At 41.9% G+C, this 21694-nt stretch overlaps 1 protein-coding gene across 1 annotated transcript in view; it reads right to left on the reverse strand.

The window, feature by feature from the left end:
• The window catches only part of Myo3b (myosin IIIB), a 222622-nt gene that overhangs the window by 153791 nt on the left and 47137 nt on the right, over positions 1-21694 (reverse strand). The window contains exons 14-15 of the mRNA XM_090343066.1: positions 18340-18417; positions 16521-16726 (exon numbers count right to left, since the gene is read on the reverse strand). Coding sequence (XP_090199192.1) covers positions 16521-16726; positions 18340-18417 — 284 coding nt within the window. The remainder of the gene's footprint in view (positions 1-16520; positions 16727-18339; positions 18418-21694) is intronic.

The raw sequence follows: 21694 nt of genomic DNA on the forward strand, positions 1-21694 counted from the left end.
AATACGTTTGTCAACATGGTCTCCTGGATATCACCAGCAGCAGCATCTGAAAACTTGTCAAAAATGCAATTCTCTTTCTCCTCTTTTTTTTTTTTTTTTTGCCAGTCCTGGGCTTGAGCTCAGGGCCTGAGCACTGTCCTTGGGCTTTCTCAAGGCTAGAGCTCTACCACTTCAGCCTCAGCACCACTTCTGGCTTTTTTCTATGTATGTGGTACCAAGGAATCGAACCCGGGTCTTCGTGCATGCTAGGCAAGAACTTTAACCACTAGGCCAAACTCCCAGCCCATCTTGTTTTCCTCTTTCTGTCTTTCTCTGTACACCCACCCACTCCTATTGAATGGAAACTCTGGGGCAGGATGCAGGAATCTGCATTACAACCAGCTCTTTAGGAGTCTGGCTAGCGAGAAAGGTACATGAGCTGCCCAGAATCCTCACACCTGTTCACTCTTCAGGATCCGTTTTTGAGCTTCGCTAACAAACAATTGTGAATGCTTTTAGCATCTACCAGGAGAGGAATGGCTGGATGAATCGCACAGATTTCAGCGTGGGAATTGAAAGGGATGTATGAACTATGAGAAAACATCAATTTATAGCTAACATCTATTGTTAAATAGAAAAATGAGTTAGAAATCTGTATAAAAAATGCATGAGGTTCCCCTCATCTTCTTTAGAGCTCTCTACATGTGTGTATATGCATGCATGTGCATGCACATGTGTGTATGTGTGCTTTCTGAAAATGTGAACTACCAAAAGCGTAACAGTAGCTACTTTAGACATTAACAATGGAAAACAGAGATAGAGATTTCGAGAAGAAAAGATTCAGCCTTATATACAATACTTAAAAGTTTTCTAGGAAATATGCTCATGTTATTTTTGTAATTAAAAATTAATTTCAAATGTTAGGTAAAAATTATTATGGTCTAATCCTACAGCAGGCCCAAACCCTTGCAACGAACCCTAGATGGACCAGTTTGATCAGTATTAGTTGCAGCTTAGTTGAAATATCCTCTACCATCACTGTGGCAAAGAGCCTTAATCTTTTTCCTATTTTAAATATTCATTAAGGAATTCTCAATCTACGTCAATGACCACCCAGATTGTCTACTCAGTGACTTGAAATACAGGACAATTGTCTGAATAATTCAATCCATATAAATAATTTTCTTTTATGTAGATAATGAAAGTAGTAGAGCTATTTTGACTTAGATAATTTGATAATTACCCCCAATTGCTCATTTCCCTTTGTGTGTCTAAAATTGCAGACTTAGTTTATTAAGATCTTGTAGTTACCATAAGCCCCTTTATTTTAATTTTTTCCCTTCGTGTTTAGCCTCAAGTAAAGAAGGACAACAGCTGGCCACCATGTGCTACAAAAAGAGAAAAAAAGAAAGAAAGAAAAAAGAAAAAGTTGCTCTATCTGTTATTTGCACAAAAACTCCTAAATTTGGGCTCAGAATAAAAAGTTGCTGGTGTGTTGTGCAAGTCCTTACATTATCAATTTCTTCTGATGAGCTATTACTATAGCATTGTAAACGCAATAGGTACTTAACAATTGCCACTGCTGACTTAATGAGTTTAAATGAGATATGTTTGAAGAGGAGAAAAATCACAATGACTGAGAATTAAAAACCGAGGCTAACCTTATTTGTGTATTAATTTTGTAGTAAAAAGCTAAACTTGAAGGTGATGATTCCATTTTATAAGGAAAAAATTAGTGAACTTTATTTTTCTAATTGTATCTCCTTTATTTTGAGGTTAGGTTTTGAAATTAGATTTTCATTTTTCATCATAAACTGTATCATAAACTCAGTATAAGTTTGTTTCCTAACTAGTAAAACTGGGAAAATAGCATCCATTTGGGGGTCTATTTCTGGTGCTGAGATGGTAGCATAAAGTTTGCTATAAACAGGTACTCAGTGAATATCCACTCATTTTTCCATCCCCTTTTTCCATTCTTTTGACAATAATCCATTTCTCTCTTCCTCCTTCCAAATAACTGAGGAAAAGCAGCTAGTAATCTCTTTAATCACCTCTAAACTATGGCTCTCAGGAATGGACAGATAATTACTATAAAGCACAAAACTGACTCAAGGGTGAACTTCAGATCAGAGAATGGACTGGACAGTGATTTCCAGTTTCCAGGAGAACTGTGTAAAGAGGAATTCAGGGTCACTTCTAAGCTTCTGGGGAGAACTGCCTTGAAAGGGGAGCCAGATGTTTGGCTGGCAGAGTCTAGAGAATAAGACATACACAAGGGCATGAACTAGCATTTGCTGGGCCAAAGAACTTCTTACAGGTGCCTTCCTCCTCTCCTCTTCCATTCTCTTCTTTTGGCTCATTATTATCTCTATTCATTTTTCCTTTGGCTGCTTCATTATTATCATTACTCAACAATAGCCCCAGTGAACTCCTAGCCAGGATAGGAAATTTTAATCAAGCCACTGATGTCCAAAGAGTAAGCCTAGCAGGTAGGCCTACTCTCCTGGATGAGTCCTGTCAGCTGAGTTCATGCTGTCCGATTCCCTTATCTAGACTTCCTCCTGTTTCTCTTGTGATTTTCTAAGCTGATTCCAGGCAGTTGCTCCCCTTGGTTCTGCTTATCAGCAGATTCTCCTCTGTAACTGGATTTTGTTGGTGGTGATGCTGGTGGTAATGGTTGTGGGGCTTGAACTTTGGGCCTGGGCACTTCACTGAACTCTTCAGCTCAAGGCTAGTGCTCTACCACACTGAGCCACAGTGCCACTTCTGGTTTTCTGGTGGTTAATTGGAGATAGGAATCTCATGGACTTTCCTATCTGGGCTGGCTTTGAACCGCAATCCTTAGAGCTCAGCCTCCTGAGTAGCTAGAATTACAGGCATGAGAGACTGGCACCCAGCTTTGGATTGGTTTTTGAAGCCGCCCCTAAGTACAGAACATTGAAGAACTCAGAAAAGACAGGCTTGATTGTTCAGCTTGGTGACTCCATTAAATTTCTTTGGAGAACAGTGTGACTAACATCTTCTTTAGTGCCCATTTTCCAATCACCACAACACTTTCCTAGGGAAACTTTTAGAGTTATCAATGATAGAGATTGCTTTTCCCGATCATTCAATATGTGAAGGGCAGTTGTCAGCAGTGGGGGTTCCACAAGAAAGGCAGGATTTAGGATTGTCCTCACCCTTAGGCAAGTTAGGAAGTTTGATTTGAGCCCAGTCTGTCCCCTAACCACTTGTACAGGTGGTCCCAGTCCATAGGAACTGAGGGAGATTGGCACTGCCACCTCCTAGGTGCAGGACTGTGAGAAAGCCACTTAACTTCCTCAGATTCCTCATCTGTCCAGGAGAAAGTTGGCCCAGGTCACCTCCAGAGTCTTGCAATGATGCCATAAAGAGCCTATTTAAAAGGCTTTGGTTTGTTTGTTCATTGCACTATTCAAGGTTATAACAATGTGAATGTATAATAATGTTAATGTAATGTAATGGAGAAAAACTTCTCCAAATTCTCACTTCCTTAAATACCCCCAACCAAAGGCAACAGCACACATGCAGGTGGAGAGAGCAAACCACCAGCTCAACTAGGGCAGAAGGGCTGGGCCAAGCTTTAGGAGATCAGTTGTTACACACCTCATCCATCGGATGGGAACACCATCATGAAATTGCTGCCTCTCACAGGTAAGTGCAGACTGTCACATGGCATTGCTGTGTTTTCAAAGCTGCCCTTGTCCTCTATGAGCCGTGGCTCTTTACACTTCCTACACCAATAACAATCCCAGAGCGTGGGGGCGGGAGTCTCTCTTCAGCCTGCTGCAGCTGTTCAGGCTCCCCCAGTAAAGCTAGGGCTCCAGCGGTATGCCCAATGAATGGTATACTCACATCTGAGTATACCAATTCTCCCCTCTGTATAAAGAATCCCCAAGGATGTGCTGGATAATTTGGGTTTGCTGACTCTTCAGTCACTGTGGATTTTCTAGGGAGGAAAGCAGAAGCTTTCTTTCATTATGTTCAGCCTTTCTCCAGGTGTCTGGCCTTTCCTTTGAGGCTGCTTTTTTAATGGTGTCCCAGGCACCATTGGAATGCTGTCAGGTATACCAAGGTGAAATGTTTTCTGCCAGCTGATGACTGTTCTTTGTGCAGGAGGAAAAAGAATGTACTAGAGGTTAGTATGCCATTGTCATGGTGAAGGAATGCGAAGTCTCCCAGGAATTCACCTGCTCTCACTTAGGACCATATGCATATGCAGTCTTTAGGCTGTAAGGCAAGGCTGAGGAAGGTGCCAGGTAACAAGGAAGCTGGAATGAGGGCTCTGAGAATTTGGAAGCATTTGCTCATTCAGCCCATTCCATTCATTTATTTTCTTATTCAGATTTTTTTTAGAAGCATGAATGGCTGCCTCTCATTTCCATGGTCACTTCACCTTGGTTACTGGACAGCAGAGTTTCTTTGACAACATACCCAGCCTGTCTTGTTTATGTTGTAAGCCTTTTCCTGCAGCCAGGCATGGTGTGGAAGCAATGAAGTGGATCATTTTAAAATGGCTTCCGAGAATGTGTTTTCTTTTCTAATAAAAGTAGAACCAATGGTCACAGAGGCTGGCTATGATTAGAAACATCCCGATCATTCTCCCTGCTTTAAATTCAAATACGATGACAGGAAGGAAACTAGCTCCTGACCACAAAAACCTAGACTAAAGATTGTACAAAACAAGATAGACTTAAGGAGAGCAGAGGTATTCAGGTTGCTGATGATAGCACTGAGTGATTGAACCATGCGAGAAATAGGTTAGCTTTGAACTTGGTGTTTCTGTATCAATACTAGGTCTTGAACTCAGGACCTCATATTCTTGCTTAGCTTTTTCACTCAAGGCTGGCACTCTATGCATTTGAGTCACACCTCCACTCTGGCCTTGTGCTATTTAACTGGAGATAAGATTTTTCTGCCCTAGCTGCCTTCAGATCTTTATTCTCTGATCTCAGCCTCCTGAGTATCTAGAATTACAGATGTAAACTACTAGTACCCTGAAACTCTAACTTTTCTTATAGGAGAACAAACAAGCATTTGCCAGTGGTTCTAATTGAAGTGATTCTCCAATTCTGCCTCCTGCCTTGTTCCCTGAGGTTTTTGACAATGTCTGGAGACTTGTTTTGCCCTGCAGCTTGTGATGAAGCCCACACATTCTAGGCAAGCACTCTACTACTGAGATCCATCCTCAGCTACCTGCAGACATTTTTGGTTGTTACAACTACTAGTAGTAGGGAGAGGCAGTCCCTGATATCTAACAAGTAGAAGCCAGACAAAAAGCCACTAAGAATCTTAAAAGGCCCAAGAAAACACCCCACAAACCTAGAATTATCTGATTGATTGTCAAATGGCAATCATCCAAGTGAGAAAACCTTGTTTAAGCTGCTAAAATGCTTCTTTGAGATTCACAGCCAAATGAATTCCTGAGGCACAGAGAGTTCCTCCTTGAGGAAATAAAGACACACTACAGATCAGACAACATACCAGGTAAGTGCTAGGGATACAGAAGTGAATAAGGTATTCTTAGTTTCCTCAAAAGTTCACAGTTAGCAGGCAGTCGGGCCTGCTAGGGTAAAGATGGGAGTATATACTTTATTCTAATGTGTAGAGATCAATGCACAGTCATAGGAACAGAGGATAGAGGAGGCACCAGCTTGCTAGAGTCAGGTTTCATAGGGATGGTGTCTAAGCCAGAGACCAATGGGCAGAAAAGACCAAAAGAAGAAAGCATCCCGCCAAAAAGAAAGAAACAGAGCCATGCCGGATGGCTGATGGAGTCTAGGTATGAAGGAAAATGGGGGGGGGGGGGGGATGAGGAGATTCAATTGGGTCCCATTATGAAAAATTTTACTTGTTTCTCTAGCCAGTGAGGAGCAACTATGAATTTGTACTTATGAGAGCATTAAAGTCATTCTATGTATATGTGAGAGTTATAAACAATATGCTCACAGCAGTTTAAAGACTCAGATGAGCTGGGCAAAGACACGAGAGTTAGGCACAGAGAAGGCTAAACAAAATCTCCACTGAGAGACAAAAGACTCCTGTTCTGAAAATTCTGGCAGGAAGTAGTCATAAGAAAAGAATTTAGGGACATAGCTAGCAAGCTAAATAGAAAGCCCACAGAGTGGGAGAAGAGCTTCACTAACCATATAACAGACAAAGGCCTCCTATCTAAAATATATCTACAGCTAAAAAAAATGAATCACTCAAAAACTAATTTTCAAAGAAACAACCATCCCATTAAAAGATGGGCCAAAGACTTAAAGAGAGTCTTCTCTGAAGAAGAAAGAAGAATAGCCTATAGACACATGAATAAGTGCTCAACATCTCTGGCCATAAAAGAAATGCAAATCAAAACAACTCTGAGATTCCATCTCACTCCAGTTAGAATGACCATGAGCAAGACATCTAATAACAACAGATGCTGGCGGGGATGTGGTCAGGAAGGATAGCTACTATACTATTGGTGAGAATGTAAACTCATTCAACCACTATGGGAAGCAGTATGGCAGTTCCTCAAAAGACTAAACATAGAGCTCCCCTATGACCCAGCAATTCTACTACTTGGCATTTACCCAATCGTCCAGAAACAAGGACATACTAAATCCACTAGCGCAACTATGTTCAGTGCAGCACTATTTACCATAGCAAAGATATGGAACCAATCCAGATGTCCCTCAGTAGATGATTGGATCAGCAAGATGTGGTATTTATACACAATGGAATTCTATGCTGCTGTCAGGAAGAATGACATCACCCCATTTGTAAGGAAATATAAAGACTTGGGAAAAAATCACAGTAAGTGAAGTAAACCAGATCCAAAGGAGCATAGGCTCAATAGTTTCCCTCATTTGTTATCATTAGTACAAACTTTGGACTCTCCTAGCAGAGGATTGCAGTAGCTCAAAACCTAGATACGTAAGGCCATATGGGATGAGGCTAAATGAAAAGACCTCCAGGATATGGAAACAAGAGCTATATAATGTGTGATTGTTGTTCTTAGTGTACTATGTTATTCCTCATCTCTTTTGTTGTCCCTTGGTTATTCTCATATTGTTACAGTATCTTACCTTGTAATCTGGTATATTGTATATATGTTTATTTGTTTATTTGAAATAGGAAAGGGAAGGTGGGGAAATAAGATGAGGGAAGAGGTGGGGGAGAGAAATGGGGACCAAGACATGAGAAAGGGTATCAATATGTGAAGTAATGCACCTCCTATCTGGCAAATATAACTGTAACCCTTCTATTAATTACAATACAAATAAATAAATAATTCTTAAAAAAAAAAAGAATCACAGCAAATAAGAGAAAGGCTGGATAAGTGGGACTGCATTAAACTGAAGAGCTTTTGTATGGCAAAGGACATAACTAGTAAACTAATTAGGAAGCCTACAGAGTGGGAGAAGATCTTCACCAACCAAACAACGGACAAAGGCCTCATATCTAAAATATATCAACAGCTCAAAAAATTGAATCACTCCAAAACTAATCACCAAAGTAACAACCATCCCATTAAAAAATGGGCCAAAAGCTTAAAGAGAGACTTCTCTGAAGAAGAAACAAAAATGGCCTCAACATCTCTGGTCATAAAAGAAATGCAAATCAAAACAAATCTAAGATTCCACCTCACTCCAGTTAGAATGGCCAGGATCAGGAAAACGGATAACAACAGATGCTGGAGAGGATGTGGCCAGGAGGGATCACTACTACACTGTTGGTGGGAGTGCAAACTTGTTCAACCACTATGGAAAGCAGTATGGCAGTGCCTCAAAAGACTAAACATAGAACTCCCCTATGACCCAGCAATTCCACTACTTGGCATTTACCCAACCATCCAGGAACAAGGACATACTAAACCCACTACCACAACAATGTTCATTGCACCATTATTCACCGTAGCAAAAATATGGAACCAACCTAGATGTCCCTCAGTTGATGAGTGGATCAACAAGTTGTGGTATTTGTACACAATGGAATTCTATGCTGCTGTCAGAAAAAACGGCATTGCCCATTTGTTAGGAAATGGAAAGTCTTAGAAAAAATCATATTAAGTGAAGTAAGCCAGACTCAAAGGAACATAGGCTCAATGGTTTCCCTCATTTTTCATAATCAGTAGAAACCTTGGGTTCTACTAGCAGAGATCTGCAATAGAGCAAAACCTTAATACATAAGGCCATATAGTATGAAGCTAATTGAAAAGACCTCCAGGATATTGAAACAAAAGCCATACAATGAATGATTGTTGTCCTTAATGTACTATGTTACCTCACATCTCTTTTGCTGTCCCTTGGTTATCTCATGTTGTTACAGTATCTCACTTTGTTACCTGATATATTGGATTTTTTTTGTATTTGGTTATTTGAAATTGGATAGGGAAGGGGGGAAAACCAAGACGGGGAGGGGGGATGGAGGGGAGGGTAATGGGGACCAAGACATGTGAAAGGGTATCAATATATGTGAATTAATGCACCTTCTATCTGGCAAATATCATGTAACCCTTTTATTAATTACAATTAAAAAAGGGGGGGGAAGAGGGGCCAGGAGTTTGGCCTAGTGGTAGAGTGCTTGCCTAGCATTCACGAAGACCCGAGTTCGATTCCTCGGTACCATATATGTAGCAAAAAGCCAGAAGTGGTGCTGTGGCTCAACTGGTAGAGCCCTAACCTTGAGAAAATCCAGGGACAGTGCTCAGGCCCTGAGCCCAAGCCAGGACTGGCAAAAAAAAAAAAAAGAGAGAGAGACTTTAGGAGTCAAGGTATCCTTGTATTCCTTCCTGTATGCATTTCCTAAGAATCCAATGGTGTGAAAGGCAACAGTACGCCTTCTTCATTACTGCAATCTCTGCACCTCACTAAAGCACTCACCACACTGGCTGGTCCTCACTCTAACATTTTTCTCTTGAGAACAGAAAAGGATGTCAATGGATACAAACTGAGAAGGCCTGTGGGTTGGTGGCTTGAGCTGGTAAAGTTATATAGATACCCACACATCTGCCTCATAGTTGGTCCATGGAGATGTCTCTGGGATGATATCTAAAATCAATATAGAACTTCCACTGGTAAGAATATCTGGGTCTCAAAGGCTTGTCTAGAATCAAAGAAAGCCAGCTGGTCAACTTCTAGAGATGTCTTTAGTAAAGTCGCATGTCCCTTAAGGATATAAATAGATAAAAGCAGCAAAGTGAAGAGACAGAATTATTCTCTCCAGATTTTTTTTGTTGTTGGCCATGGGACTTGAACTCTAGGCACTATATGTCAGGACTCTAGATATAAAGGTATGAACATGAAAACAGGACATGGATTTTTAAAGAAACAGTTCTCATGAGGAACCTTGATTGTTCCAAAATGTTAAGCAGCCACACGTGTTTCTAACCCTTGACAGTCACAAAGCTTCCCTTTAGTTGGTAAAGATCTTGCAACTACTTGGAAGGTAACTGAAATCAGGCAACTTCTCTCACACACAAAAATCACACCCCAAATTAAAATGATCCACTAAACACAGTTTCTTTAAAAACATCTTTTTCTTTCCAATTCTTTGAGAGTTCAGATCCTTAAGAACACTCTGATAGCCACAAACAATTTGAAGAGTCATTTCTAAAATAAATGCAGAAACTCTCATTTAAAAATTATCTTTAAAGCTGGTAAACTTTTATTGTGTGCATCAGCGTACTCATATGGACACGTGTGTGTGTGTGTGTGTGTGTGTGTGTGTGTGTGTGTGTGTGTTAAGTTTTGGAAATAACCAAGATCAATTTGGAGCTAAGTCTAACAGACAAAAACGTCAAACCAAGTATTCCTATAAGCCAGTGGAAAATTGAGTCAAATGAAGCTCCAAGTAAAAACTATTCTGAGTGACAACAGGAATGATGGAATAATGTACTATTTCTGCATTTGCAAATGGAGCATTCTCCCCTCTCCCAAGGAGTGTGAAAACCCAGTGTGTATTCCAGCTTCCCTTTCTTCAGTGCACTTGTGTATCTTCTTTGAGTGGCCAGGAATTCTACACATTTACAGTCCTTCTTTAATTTTATCTCAATCACAAATGGGAAAACATAGGAAAAGTAAAGCACTGAAAGGGAAGATGTGAAAAGGAGCAAGTTTAAGATGCTGTTCAGATTAGGAGGTTCTCCTGTTGTGTCAGGATCACAGGTGATTTTTTAAAAAAGAGCATGATATAGCTAAGTTAGAAATTCTACTATTCAAAGCTGTGACATCCAAGTTAGGAAAGTCGCAATAAATATTGAACAATTTGGGTGTACCTCACAAAAAAAGATGATATACACTGAATAGGTTACTCTTTGCCCCCATGGTAAAAAAAAATGTCTTAATTTAGATTTTACTTAAAATGGGTAATACAGTTAAACCATGAGTGGCTAACGATGATTATCTGAATAGATATATTTATTTTTCTCTGTTCTAAAGCCTCAATGAAATGACAACACAGGGAATTTTATAATGTGTAAATCCTCTGTGAAGACAAAGGGAAAAAGTTAAGAAATGGAGAGAGGATATGAGTAATAAGATTTCAGTAACAAGAAAGCACATGGAGAAATGGTAACAGATATAGTAGACCTGAGAAAATAGAATCCTAAGTCACAGTGGGGAAAGATGAAAAGCAACCTGGTTCACGGGCAAAGAAGCCCTCCACCTCTCTTCAAAGACTGAGACGTTTACAGAGCCAGACCCTAGAAGGGCAGGAGGAGAATTTCCTAAAAGTTAGCACAGCAGCAGCCATATCCCCAGATTTTTTTCCTTAACTCTAGACGAAGATTTTCTAGAAGATTTTTAGTCTAAAATCATGCAAAGCTCCAAAGTACTGAGCAATAAACAGAGGAGATAAGTGAATGCTTGTATATATTGGATGTTAAGACTGACTCCAGGATCCTGGTAGCTGATGTAAGCAGAAGACTGGCTCAGTGTGAATTTCCTAAAGGCAAACTTGCAATCTGTTTATTGAATCCACATGGGGGAAGCTATGAATTCATCAGAGTAGCTGGCCATAGATGTTGCTGCACTCAGGACAATGTCATTGGAATGCTACAAAGTCACAATTCTGTCCAGAGGGAAAATATGACTGGACTTGGACCTGTTAGGACATAATACTGGTTAAAGAAATGGAGACTTCTGGCTCTTACCTTAAAGAGAAAGAAAGTACTCAGTGAATTCAGAACATGGAGGCAGCTGGCCAGCAATGGAATGCAGATCTCAAAGGGAAGAGGGAAATCCCAGAACAGTAGAGCTTTGATTGAGATTCATAAATAATGGCTACAGTTCTAGGCAGTCTGTACAGTCTGAACAGTGAAATTAGTCTCCATGAGCGCAGTCAATACTAAAGACTACTTACAGGATCAACAGAGGCTGGAAACCACCCGACAGTGGTGGTAACATCCAACATGGGGCCATGTGAACACGGGCCTCGCAGGCCCAGAAAAGACAATTGGAACCGCCTGGATTCTCTCAAATCCCTTAGAGAAGTGGACTTAAGAAACTGTCTGCAATGAACTTCTGCACAGTGAGATTACATAAAAACCAAATAAAACCAATCAACCTATGCTTAAGTTTAAATATAAGAAGCTGTTTATAGTTCTTCGGCTGAAGTTAGTGTCCAGTTGTTAACAAATTGTGTTCTCATAACATTTTAACTCAAAGGGCTCTGGTTGGTAAATAAATACCTGAGCAGAGTGGACTTTTCCTTTCAGGATACAGCATAGAATGGTCAAAATATAGGGTACTGGACAGCTAATATTTAGCCTTACTGTCCCCTCTCTCTTTTCTTCTTTTTCCTTCTCCCCTCCCCCTCTCTCTTCCTCCTCCTTCTTCTTTCTTCTTCTTTTCTTTTTTCTTCTTTTTTGTGCCAATTCTGGGGCTTGAACTCAGGCCCTGGGCACTGGCCTTGAGCTTTTTTGTTCAAGGCTAACACCATACCACTTGAGCCATAGCTCCACTTCTGACTTTTTGGTGGTTACTTGAAAATAAGAGTCTCATGGACTTTCCTGCCCAGACTGGTTTTGAACCTTAATCCTACATTCAAGCCTCCTGAGTAGCTAGGATTATAGGTATGTGACCAGTAAAACTTATTTTTGTTTGCTGTTATCTTTTTCTTTTGGCAGTAATAGGTCCTAAACTCAGAGCCTCACATTTGCTAGGCAGCTTGTATGTCCCTTGAGCCATTCCCCCAGCTTGCCTTCCTTTAATGGGACTTTAGGCGATGGCTCAAGTAAAGGCTGACTCCTTTTCTGGCACTTTACTCAGGGCTCTGTGCCTGGCCGTGACTGATCCAAGGTCAGGCATGTGAACCATGCTGAACAATTCCAGAGTCACAGATGTTGCTAGGTCTAAGAATGTTTCCAATAGTATCTGCCAGCAGCCATCTTTGCCAATGTGGAAGAAAATCAGGTGATAGTGCACAACTTCATGGATATACTAAAAACTACTTTCTAAGGGCAACTTTTTAAAAAAAAATCGCATGTGAACATGTTGCTATTGAGCTAAAAACAAGAATCATAGAACAGAGCCTGAGCTAACAGCTTGTAAGAAGTGGGGCAAGATGGCCAAGAGAACCTTGGAGAGGAACTTCAGAAGGTAAAGGGAGAAGAACCTGGTGATGAATTGTTTAAAGGAGAGGAAGGGAGTCACAAGTGGCCCATGGTTTCTGGAGGAGAGGAAGTAAAGGAGAAGGGAGAAAAGGATAAGGCTAATAGCCCCCAGCTTTTCATGCCATCCTGAGAATGGGAGATGGCAATGAGAAGAGAAGGAAGAACTGCCCTTGTTCAGCAGACATCGACTCATGAATGTCATGAGTTGGGTTCTGGTGGGAGCAAGCCTCCTACTCTGTGAGTTGGCCTGGGAGAAACTGAGCCTTTCTGAAGACTCAGGGGCTAAGGAGTCTACATGTCAGCTCAGGAGTCCCTGCACTGGCAATCCCAGGCAATCTTCAGGATATGGCTCTGTCATACAGACAAAAAAAATCTTTGACAGAAATCTGGTATTATTTGGCAAGTATGATGTCTAAAAGAACACTAGAATTCCAGTCCTCTTACAGAACTATGCAATTCTGTAAATAAACAAAGCCTTTGCCTTGGCTCTATCCTTTGGATATTTGCTAGGCCACATACATATAACATGTGTATATGTGAATAATCAGTAGGTATTAGCCTGCTGTAGACTTCTGACGGGCCCTGTTTTCAACCTCTTAGGACATGAGAACAGTGAATGTTCACAGTGCTTTGCTGTGTTGTCTCTCAACATCTGCTTCGACAAGGTCTTGGCTATCTGTCCCTCACTGCCTAGTGGCTCCTTTATGCCTACTTGAGAACTTTAGACTTCTAGTTCACCTAGATCCTCTGATGAGATGGTGTTTTGAGAACATTCTTTTCCTAAAGGGATGTACGAGTCAGTAAAAAATTACTTTTGCAAGATTTATCAATTAACTAAAAGCTCTGAACCCAGAAAGCCACTTTGTATCTGTGAGGTCTGATCTGAGCCATATCTTGTTACAGTCACTTTATAATCACCTTGGAATATAGGAAGGGCTTTACTTATTCCCCAATAAGTATCTGTGGCAAAAGGCCAAATGCCCCTCAGACAGGCAATGTCTATTTCTTATTTTGAAGAAAACAGCTAAAAGCTACAGGCTACTCTCCAGACCTGTCTGAAACACTGACCAAATAGTCAACAAGGCCATAGCTGTGACTCAGAACTGTGTCTGCAGCCCTTTCTCCTTCCCTGTCCCCAATTCTCCCTTTTTGAACCTGAAGCCAATCTCTGAACCCCTTGAAGATGGCTGAAGATGTACTGAAGTAGTCTTCTTACGGCTGCCATAAAATAAACCTTCTATCTCTGCCTCTCACCATGTCTTTTGTTTGGCATGTAAGGAGTTAGAAGCTGGACCAAACATGAAACTCCCGGACTTTGGTCTACAAACCCAGTTTCTAAAGACATGCCTAGAAGATCAGAAAAGGGCACTTCAGAGTCATCTCACCACAAAATTGAAGGACAGTGGGGCAAAGCACCGCTTTCGGTTTGGCCAAGCCCACAGACTTGAGTAGTGTGGGACTGAGGAAGACCTTCCCCATTTTGGAAGGAGACAGCATAATCCCAGGAAATTTCAAGTCTCGGTCCTGATGCCAGAACCAGGGAAAGGGAGAAGCACCGTCCTAAGCAAGTCTGTACCTTTCCTTTACCTCCCCTTGAGGAACCTTGAGTGGCTCTGTGGCTCAGTTCCTGCCTTTGATTGTTTTGTCTGCATATTTCCTTCAAAGAGTTGACAAAGCGGCAGTCTTGAGCAGGAAGATAAGAAGCGCCAACTCACTGAATAACATCAAGGGGAAACTGCTAGCTCATCCATTTTGTTGTTCCGTTGCTCAAAAGGATCAAAATACCAATTAACTTGCTGGCTCAGAAATCTTTGATATCCTCAGATTTACTGACACTTTTGAAACTCTTGCTCCCACTTGCCTAATGGTTTTCTGATTATGAACAAAGAGGTGCTGATCTGTTTAGCATTTGACCTGTTTTCTTAACTATTTTTAGGTATTCAATACTTTGTGACTAAAAATACTTAAGTTACATTTGTGAACTAAAATCATCTTTTTTTTTCTCCTTGTTCCACGTCCATATTTAAGAGGGGAGAGTTGTAATGGGAAGAGACTTACAGGTAATTCTTTCTTAAAAGTCATTTCATTCTTGGGCCTGGAGTTTGGCCTAGTGGTAGAGTGCTTGCCTAGCATGCACGAAGACCCGGATTCAATTCCTTGATACCACATATATAGGAAAAGGCTGGAAATAATGCTGTGGCTCCAGTGGTAGAGTGCTAGCCTTGAGAAAGCCCAAGGACACTCCTGAGACCCTGAATTCAAGACTCAGGACTGGGAAAAAGAAAAAAAAAATGTTATTTCATTCTTAATGCTGGGTATAGTGGCTTACGCCTGTAATCCTATCTACCCAGAAGGCTGAGATCTGAGGATTGCAGTTCAAGACAGCCCGGGCACTAAACTAAAAAACGTGAGACTCTTATCCTCAATTAACCACTAGAAAACAGGAAGTGGTGCTGTGGATCCAGGGGTAGGGCAATAGCCTTGAGCTGAAGAGCTCAGGGACAGCACCCAGGCCCAGAGTTCAAGCCCCACGACCAACAAAAACAAAACAACAACAAAAAGTTATTTCATTCTTGATGTGGAATTTCTCATTTCAACAGGTGTTTCCCATCTTCTCTTTCCCATAGAATTTGGGAGAATTTGGAAAACTTAAAGCTTAGGATCCACTCTTCCCTAAGAAAAGGTTGGAGAAATGACCAGGGGAATCTGCATCAAACTAGTAGTGAAGAGATAACCAAGGTGGCTGGTGAATAAATTTGAATATTCCTCTCCAGCCATCCGTGCGATGGTACTGCTTCCTCAGAAATTTTGGTTTTGATTATTGTTTTCCCCTATTTCTCGAGAGAGAACTCTGTAAATCCTACATGTGATCACCTTCATATGCAAGCTATCGAATAGAAGTTGTCCCAGGGAATAGCAATGTTCTATTCTTTAGCAAAAGCCAGTGTCCGGGGTAGGAAAGGTCAAGGCAATTTGTGTATCTCAGTAAACACTGAGTGAACGTTCTGCATTGATTGAGGAGGGCAAAGCTAGGGTACTTGGGTTCAAATCCTGTGGGGACTTGGGAAAGCCACAGAATTCCTTTGTGTGTCTCAATTTCCTCATCTGTAAATTGGGGATAATCATAGAGTCTAACTTACAGTGTTGTCCTCCAGAGCAAACACGATTATATATTTGCTCAAAATCCCCCAAAATGTCCCATACTCCATGACATTTTCAGTACGATGTTATTAATCATCCTGTATCAGTGCAGACTCTGGAGAAGCAGATTTGCACTTAAACCCTCCACAATCCTGCCCCACTTCTTTTTGCATTTATCAATATTGGGTTCTTGAACTCAGGGCCTTCACAATGGCCCATGGCGTTTTTGCTCAAGTCTGGCACTCTGCTATGTGAACCACAACTTCACTTTTAGCTTTTTTGCTGCTTAATTAGAGACAAGAGACTCATGGATTTGTACTGCCTGGGTGGCTTCAAACCCCAAACCTCAGACCTCAGTCTACTTTGTGGGTAGGATTAGAGTCATGAGCCACTAGCACATCTTAACATGATCAAAAAGGAACTTAACCTTTCCTCTGGGACATTGCAGTTTAATTGAAATACAATTTAAAAGTAGAACATTTGCCAGGTGCCAGTAGCTCATGATTATTCTTGCTACTCAGAAGGCTGAGAGCTGAGGACCAAGGTTTAAAGCCAGTCCTAGTACAAGGCCCTGAGTACAAGCCCTAGTACCACTACACACACACACACACACACACACACACACACACACACACACACACACACACATTTACACAAGATTTAAGCCAGTAACCTGCCCATCACATGTTTGAAGTGAGACAGGCTGGTGGACTCACTCCAGAGCACAGAGTTGGCCAGGGTATAACAATATTTTCAAAATGCTTGTTCAGGGTGCTGGCCTGACCTTTTCACAAACTCTTCAAAGAGGATGCGGTGGGAATAGCCCTGTCTGCGGATGCGGACTGTCTCCAGGATCCCTGTAGCGCGAAGCTGGGCCAGGACCCTCTCTTCAGAGAACTGCAAGGCCTTGCGGTCATCATTGGGTTTAATGCAACGCACAAAATGGGGCTGTCCAACCACCATTTTGGACAGCAGATCCATCAGCGAATACTACCAGGGAGACAAACACAACAGAAGATAAAGTCACCACAAGGAAAGACCTGCAGAGGCCTTCAGAGTTATTTGAGGCTTAAAAATCACTCATAAGCCTTTGAGGCACAACAGGCAGTCAGCAATAGGAGATGGCAATGTAAGTTCTCCACACAGCTACCTGAAGGTTCAGCTGTTCTCAAACATATCCTAGTGCCAAGTAATCCCTCATGCTAAGAACATGCTTTAGTTTTCCCTGGAATACCACTCTGTTATTCAAGACAATGTTCTGCACAGTGGGAAAAGGAGTTTGCGATTTCTTTTGCCTAAGAACTACTAGAAGGTCTAAGAATGACTTCATAGAAGGAATGCTAGGCTAAAGGATCTGAGGCTGCATGGGCACAATTCTACTTGGTTTCTGAGGCCAATTGATTATGTTGGACTTTGTGGCTATGTGAGTGTGTGTGTGTGTGTGTGTGTGTGTGTGTGTGTGTGTGCATGTTTGTGCACAGACACATGTGTATGCTAGTCCTGGGTTTAAACTTGGGGCCAAGGCACTGTCCCTTAGCTTTATCTACTCAAGACTGACACTCTGCCTCTTCTGGATTTTCAGTAGTTGATTGGCGGTAAGAGTCTTACTGACTTTCCTGCCCAGGCTGGCTTTGAACCATCATCCTCAGATCTCAGCCTCCTGCAGAGCTAGGATTACAGTTTTGAGCCACAGGTACCTGGCTGACTTGGTGGCTTTTGAGCCTTCTAGCACATGTTAGCTTCCTACGGTCCTTCTATCTACAATGCTGTTCCCAGACCCTGGCCTGTCCTTTAGCCTGTCTCCCTCCTCCAGCCTATGAGTCAGCTTCCATTCATCCTGATCACCCAGCCCCACATAGTCCTTTCCTGGGCCAACCTCACCTCATTACCTTATTCTCCTGTCTCTGAAATCAGTTCCTGCTTCAGCATAAGCACGTCTACATGATGCTACTACCTGATGGAGCTACAAGATGCCACAAAGATGAAGGGCCAGGAGCTCTAGAGGAGCATGACCTCCAAAAGTTTTCCAGCAAATTGGTAGACCAATGCATGGTTTATCTTTACATACTCCACTATGGGCATTTAACAGAGTGCTCCTAGAGAAAATGCTTTCAGGCAAAGAATGCATTTTATTAGGTGTGATGCCAGAATCAGGGATGGCGAAACTAAGAAAGATTCTAGGTGTGGTGGCATACCTATAATCCCTGAGAAGGCTGTGTACCAGCTTGGGCTACAGAGCCTTATTCGGTCTTAAAAGCAACCAAAAATTGAAAAAAAAACTAATAAGAAAATAATGGAGTGGAGGCAAATGGCATCTGCCATGGGTCAATTCAACTGAGGAAAATAAAGCTAGTGCTTTTCTAGGTATCTGAGCTTGATGAATTAGAATGAACCATCATTTGCTGATCACGTTAGCAGCTCAGTGGCAAGGGCTGTGTGCTCGGGTTCTCTCCTTGCAGCTCCCTCCCCCCTGTCCTCCCCCTTTCTTTACTGATGCTGGCCTTTTGCCATGGCTCCAGCAACTCTATGCTATCTGGTCCTGGCATGGAAGGGTGCAATGAGTCCTTTTGGAAGCAAGAAGACAGAGATGAAGCCCAGCTCACCCGGAAGTAGGAGGCTACAGTTTGCCTCTTCATGTTGGTGGTTTCTTCAGGATGCCGGATCACCTCGAGGGTGTCCACCTAGAAACAAGCGCAGACACAGCCAGTAGCTTGAGAATGTTTGTTCCTGCTCCAGGGGAAAGGCTGGTACGTAGGAACTTGGGTGAAGTGAAAGAAAACCTCTGACTGGACTGGATAAAGAAGACTTTTCAGGGGCTAGTGGCTCATGCCTGTAATCCTAGCTACTCAGGAGGCTGAGATCTGAGGATTCTGGTTTGAGGTCAGCCTGGACAGACAAATTCAAGAGACTGTTATCTCCAATTAACCAGCAAAAAGCCAGCAGTGAATGTGTGGCTCAAGTGGCAGGGGGCTAGCCTTGAATGAAACAACAAGGTTCCTAAGTCTAATCCCCAGTAGCAGCACAAAAACTAAAATAGAAATACAGGTTTGTTTATCAGGTGGGACAGAGGTAGGATCGATAAATGAGGAGTCATGAAAATGACGTTGCTTTTTAACAAATATCAGAGGTGCTAGATTCAGAAGTTGGATCCAGGAGATTCTGCATCTATCTTCTTTGAGATGGAAAACAAAAAACCTTCAAACTCTTTACAGAGACAAATAATTGAGAGGTGTGTCTAGGAAATGCAAGCCCTAAAACTTACGGATTGTTCCTGGGTTAGGTAGGCCCACATACATCTCTGTATTTTAGAATAATAAATGGCACTCATCTTGGTCACCCAGAACTACTGTATAATTGTTGGGCTTGGTAGATGGCATGTCCACCCCATGTACTCCCCCAGCTCAGGAGGCTGCAGAGAGAAGCCACCATTTTGAGTCTTTACATCCCATTTCCTTCCTGGAGAGTAGGAAATTTTCCTTTTTCTCATTCCCCCCTATTTTCTCCTGTTACACTAAAATAAATTCTTCCTAAATTGTTCTTGCCTTGTAAAAGTCTCCTTTTAACGAGTCAACTTGTAATGCCTTTTATTTCATGAGGGGGGTCTGCTCTGATGCAGAAAAGGGGAAAAAAATAACTCTCTCTGCCACTGCAGGCTCCACCTGTGGGGATGGCACTGGGCCTCTCTCCCTTCTCTCACCTGGATCAGAGGTCCCAGCTCAGGGGTGGGATTGGGGGTGGGGCTAGAGGAGAACAAATCAGGGCTGAATGGTAAAATTCTGAGCTTTCTTCAACTTGTTTCTCTTGTCCTTTCTCCTTTCCCCCTAACCTGATCTGATCCACACAGCACTTTAGAAATGAACCTAGTATTTCTTCCCACAGGAAGAAGTACCTCTGCCCTTGACTGCTGACCTTCCTTTTTCATTGCCCTCCCTTTTTATTCAGAGTAGTCAGTAAGAAGCCCCAGGTCATTGGGGCATGTGAACAACAGCCATGAAACTCCTCCACAGTTTCTAGGTTATGGTGGACTGAGCTGCTACTCACCCTCAAAAGACACGCAGACCCTTCACACCTGAGCATTCAACAACTTACTAACTGAAAAAATCCTCAATAGCTAAGACACATTTTAAAAAATTGTCTGAGATAGGGCCGGGAGCTTGGCCTAATGGTAAAGTGCTTGCCTGGCAAGCATGAAGCTCTGGCTTTTGCATCCTTGGTACTACATACACAGAAAAAGCCAGAAGTGGTGCTGTGGCTCAAGTGGTAGGGCACTAGCCTTGAGAAAGCCCAAAGACAGTGCCCAGGCTCTGAGTTCAAGCCCCGGGACTGGCAAAAAAACAAAACAAAAAGCTGTCTGAGATAAAGTTTCACTGAGTTGCCAAGACTGGTCTCAAACTTGTAGATTCAGACAATTTTACCTTAGCTTCTTAAATAGTTGAGACTACAGATATATGCCACTGTATCCAGCTGCAGAGACAATTTAAAAGAAATATGCATATTGTTCTCCTGATAATAATCATCCTCCTGCACTGAAATGGAAAATACAGAATGAACTAGCAATTTCTACTCTGAAAGTTATAAGGTGGGTGAGCAGAAGGAAGTTCCCCCAGCAAGTAGGAACCCCATTAGCCACCCAGCATATGTATCCCAGCATAACTATGAGACCAGTCCTGCCTGGGAAGTGAGTGAATACCCTGGAATTATTCCTGCTTGTGTGTAGTTAGTTCATTACCGGTGTGTTCAATGTATTCAGCTCTGTATTCTATGGGAGATATGGCATGCTATTGGAATATTTCCTTATTTAGGAATTTAGAAAGGTCTTGGGGATGGTTCCCCTGCACATATTGTGGATCTGAAAGGGAGAAGCAATTTCCAAATGATGTCAGAAGATGACATCTTCCTGTGGTAGCATGCTGAGCAATTTCTTTTTCTACCATGTTTCTTTCATAATAAACTTTTCTATCACTGTGTTACATGCATTCTTGCCTGGATTATTTTCATAATAAACCCAAGAATCAGGGCCAATTAGCTGCACTAAATTTCTGGTAACAAAATCACTGTGGATCATATCATAAAATTCTCAAAAATGTTATTTTCAGAAAAATATGATTTCCCATTGGACATATGAGAAAGGTGAAGCTCAGAGACTTTAGGTAAATTTGCTGGAGTCTTGTCTACAAGTATATGATTGTTCCTAGATAGGAACAGTGTTCTGATTCCTAAATCTTGCTTATCATTACACACTGTCACCCTATGTGGTTTGGTATAACTTATAAAATCAGTATGGTAGCACAGTATTATTAAAAAGCTTTGCCTCATCTGTCAACTAAATTTACTGTAGGATAAAGATAATCCAAAGCGGGGCCAGGAGTTTGGCCTAGTGGTTAAAGTGCTTGCCTAGCATGCACGAAGACCCAGGTTCGATTCCTTGGTACCACATACATAGACAAAAAGCCGGAAATGGTGCTGAGGCTCAAGTGGTAGAGTGCTAGCCTTGAGAAAGTCCAAGGACAGATCAGGCCCAGAGCTCAAGCCCAGGACCGGCAAAAAAAAAAAAAAAAAAAAAAGAAGTTCAGAGACAGTACCCAGACCCTCAGTTCAAGCCCCAGGACTGGCAAAAAAAAAAAAAAAAAAAAAAAAGATAATCCAAAGCATCTCATAAACCATCCAGATCTCAGCTGTAAATGTAAAACCTGGAGAATCTTCTCCTGGTCTCCGTAGATACTTGCTATCTGCATACTAAAACCTTATTATCATCCTGACAGTACCTTTTGTCAGAAATTTTTACTGCTGTCTAGTGATAGATACACATACTCTTTAAGAAGAAAAAGGCCTGTCAGTATCACCCATTCCCAGAAGCTTCTGGGGTTACTGAGTAAGAGAGCCTTTGACCAGTCTATACCATACTGCTCGGTGTGCTGGAGCCATTGGGTTTCAGGACATGCCACCCCAAATATAGCT

This window comes from Megascapheus bottae, chromosome 12, assembly GCF_031878675.1.
Source record: "Megascapheus bottae isolate mThoBot1 chromosome 12, mThoBot2.hap1, whole genome shotgun sequence".
Taxonomy (NCBI): domain Eukaryota; kingdom Metazoa; phylum Chordata; class Mammalia; order Rodentia; family Geomyidae; genus Megascapheus; species Megascapheus bottae.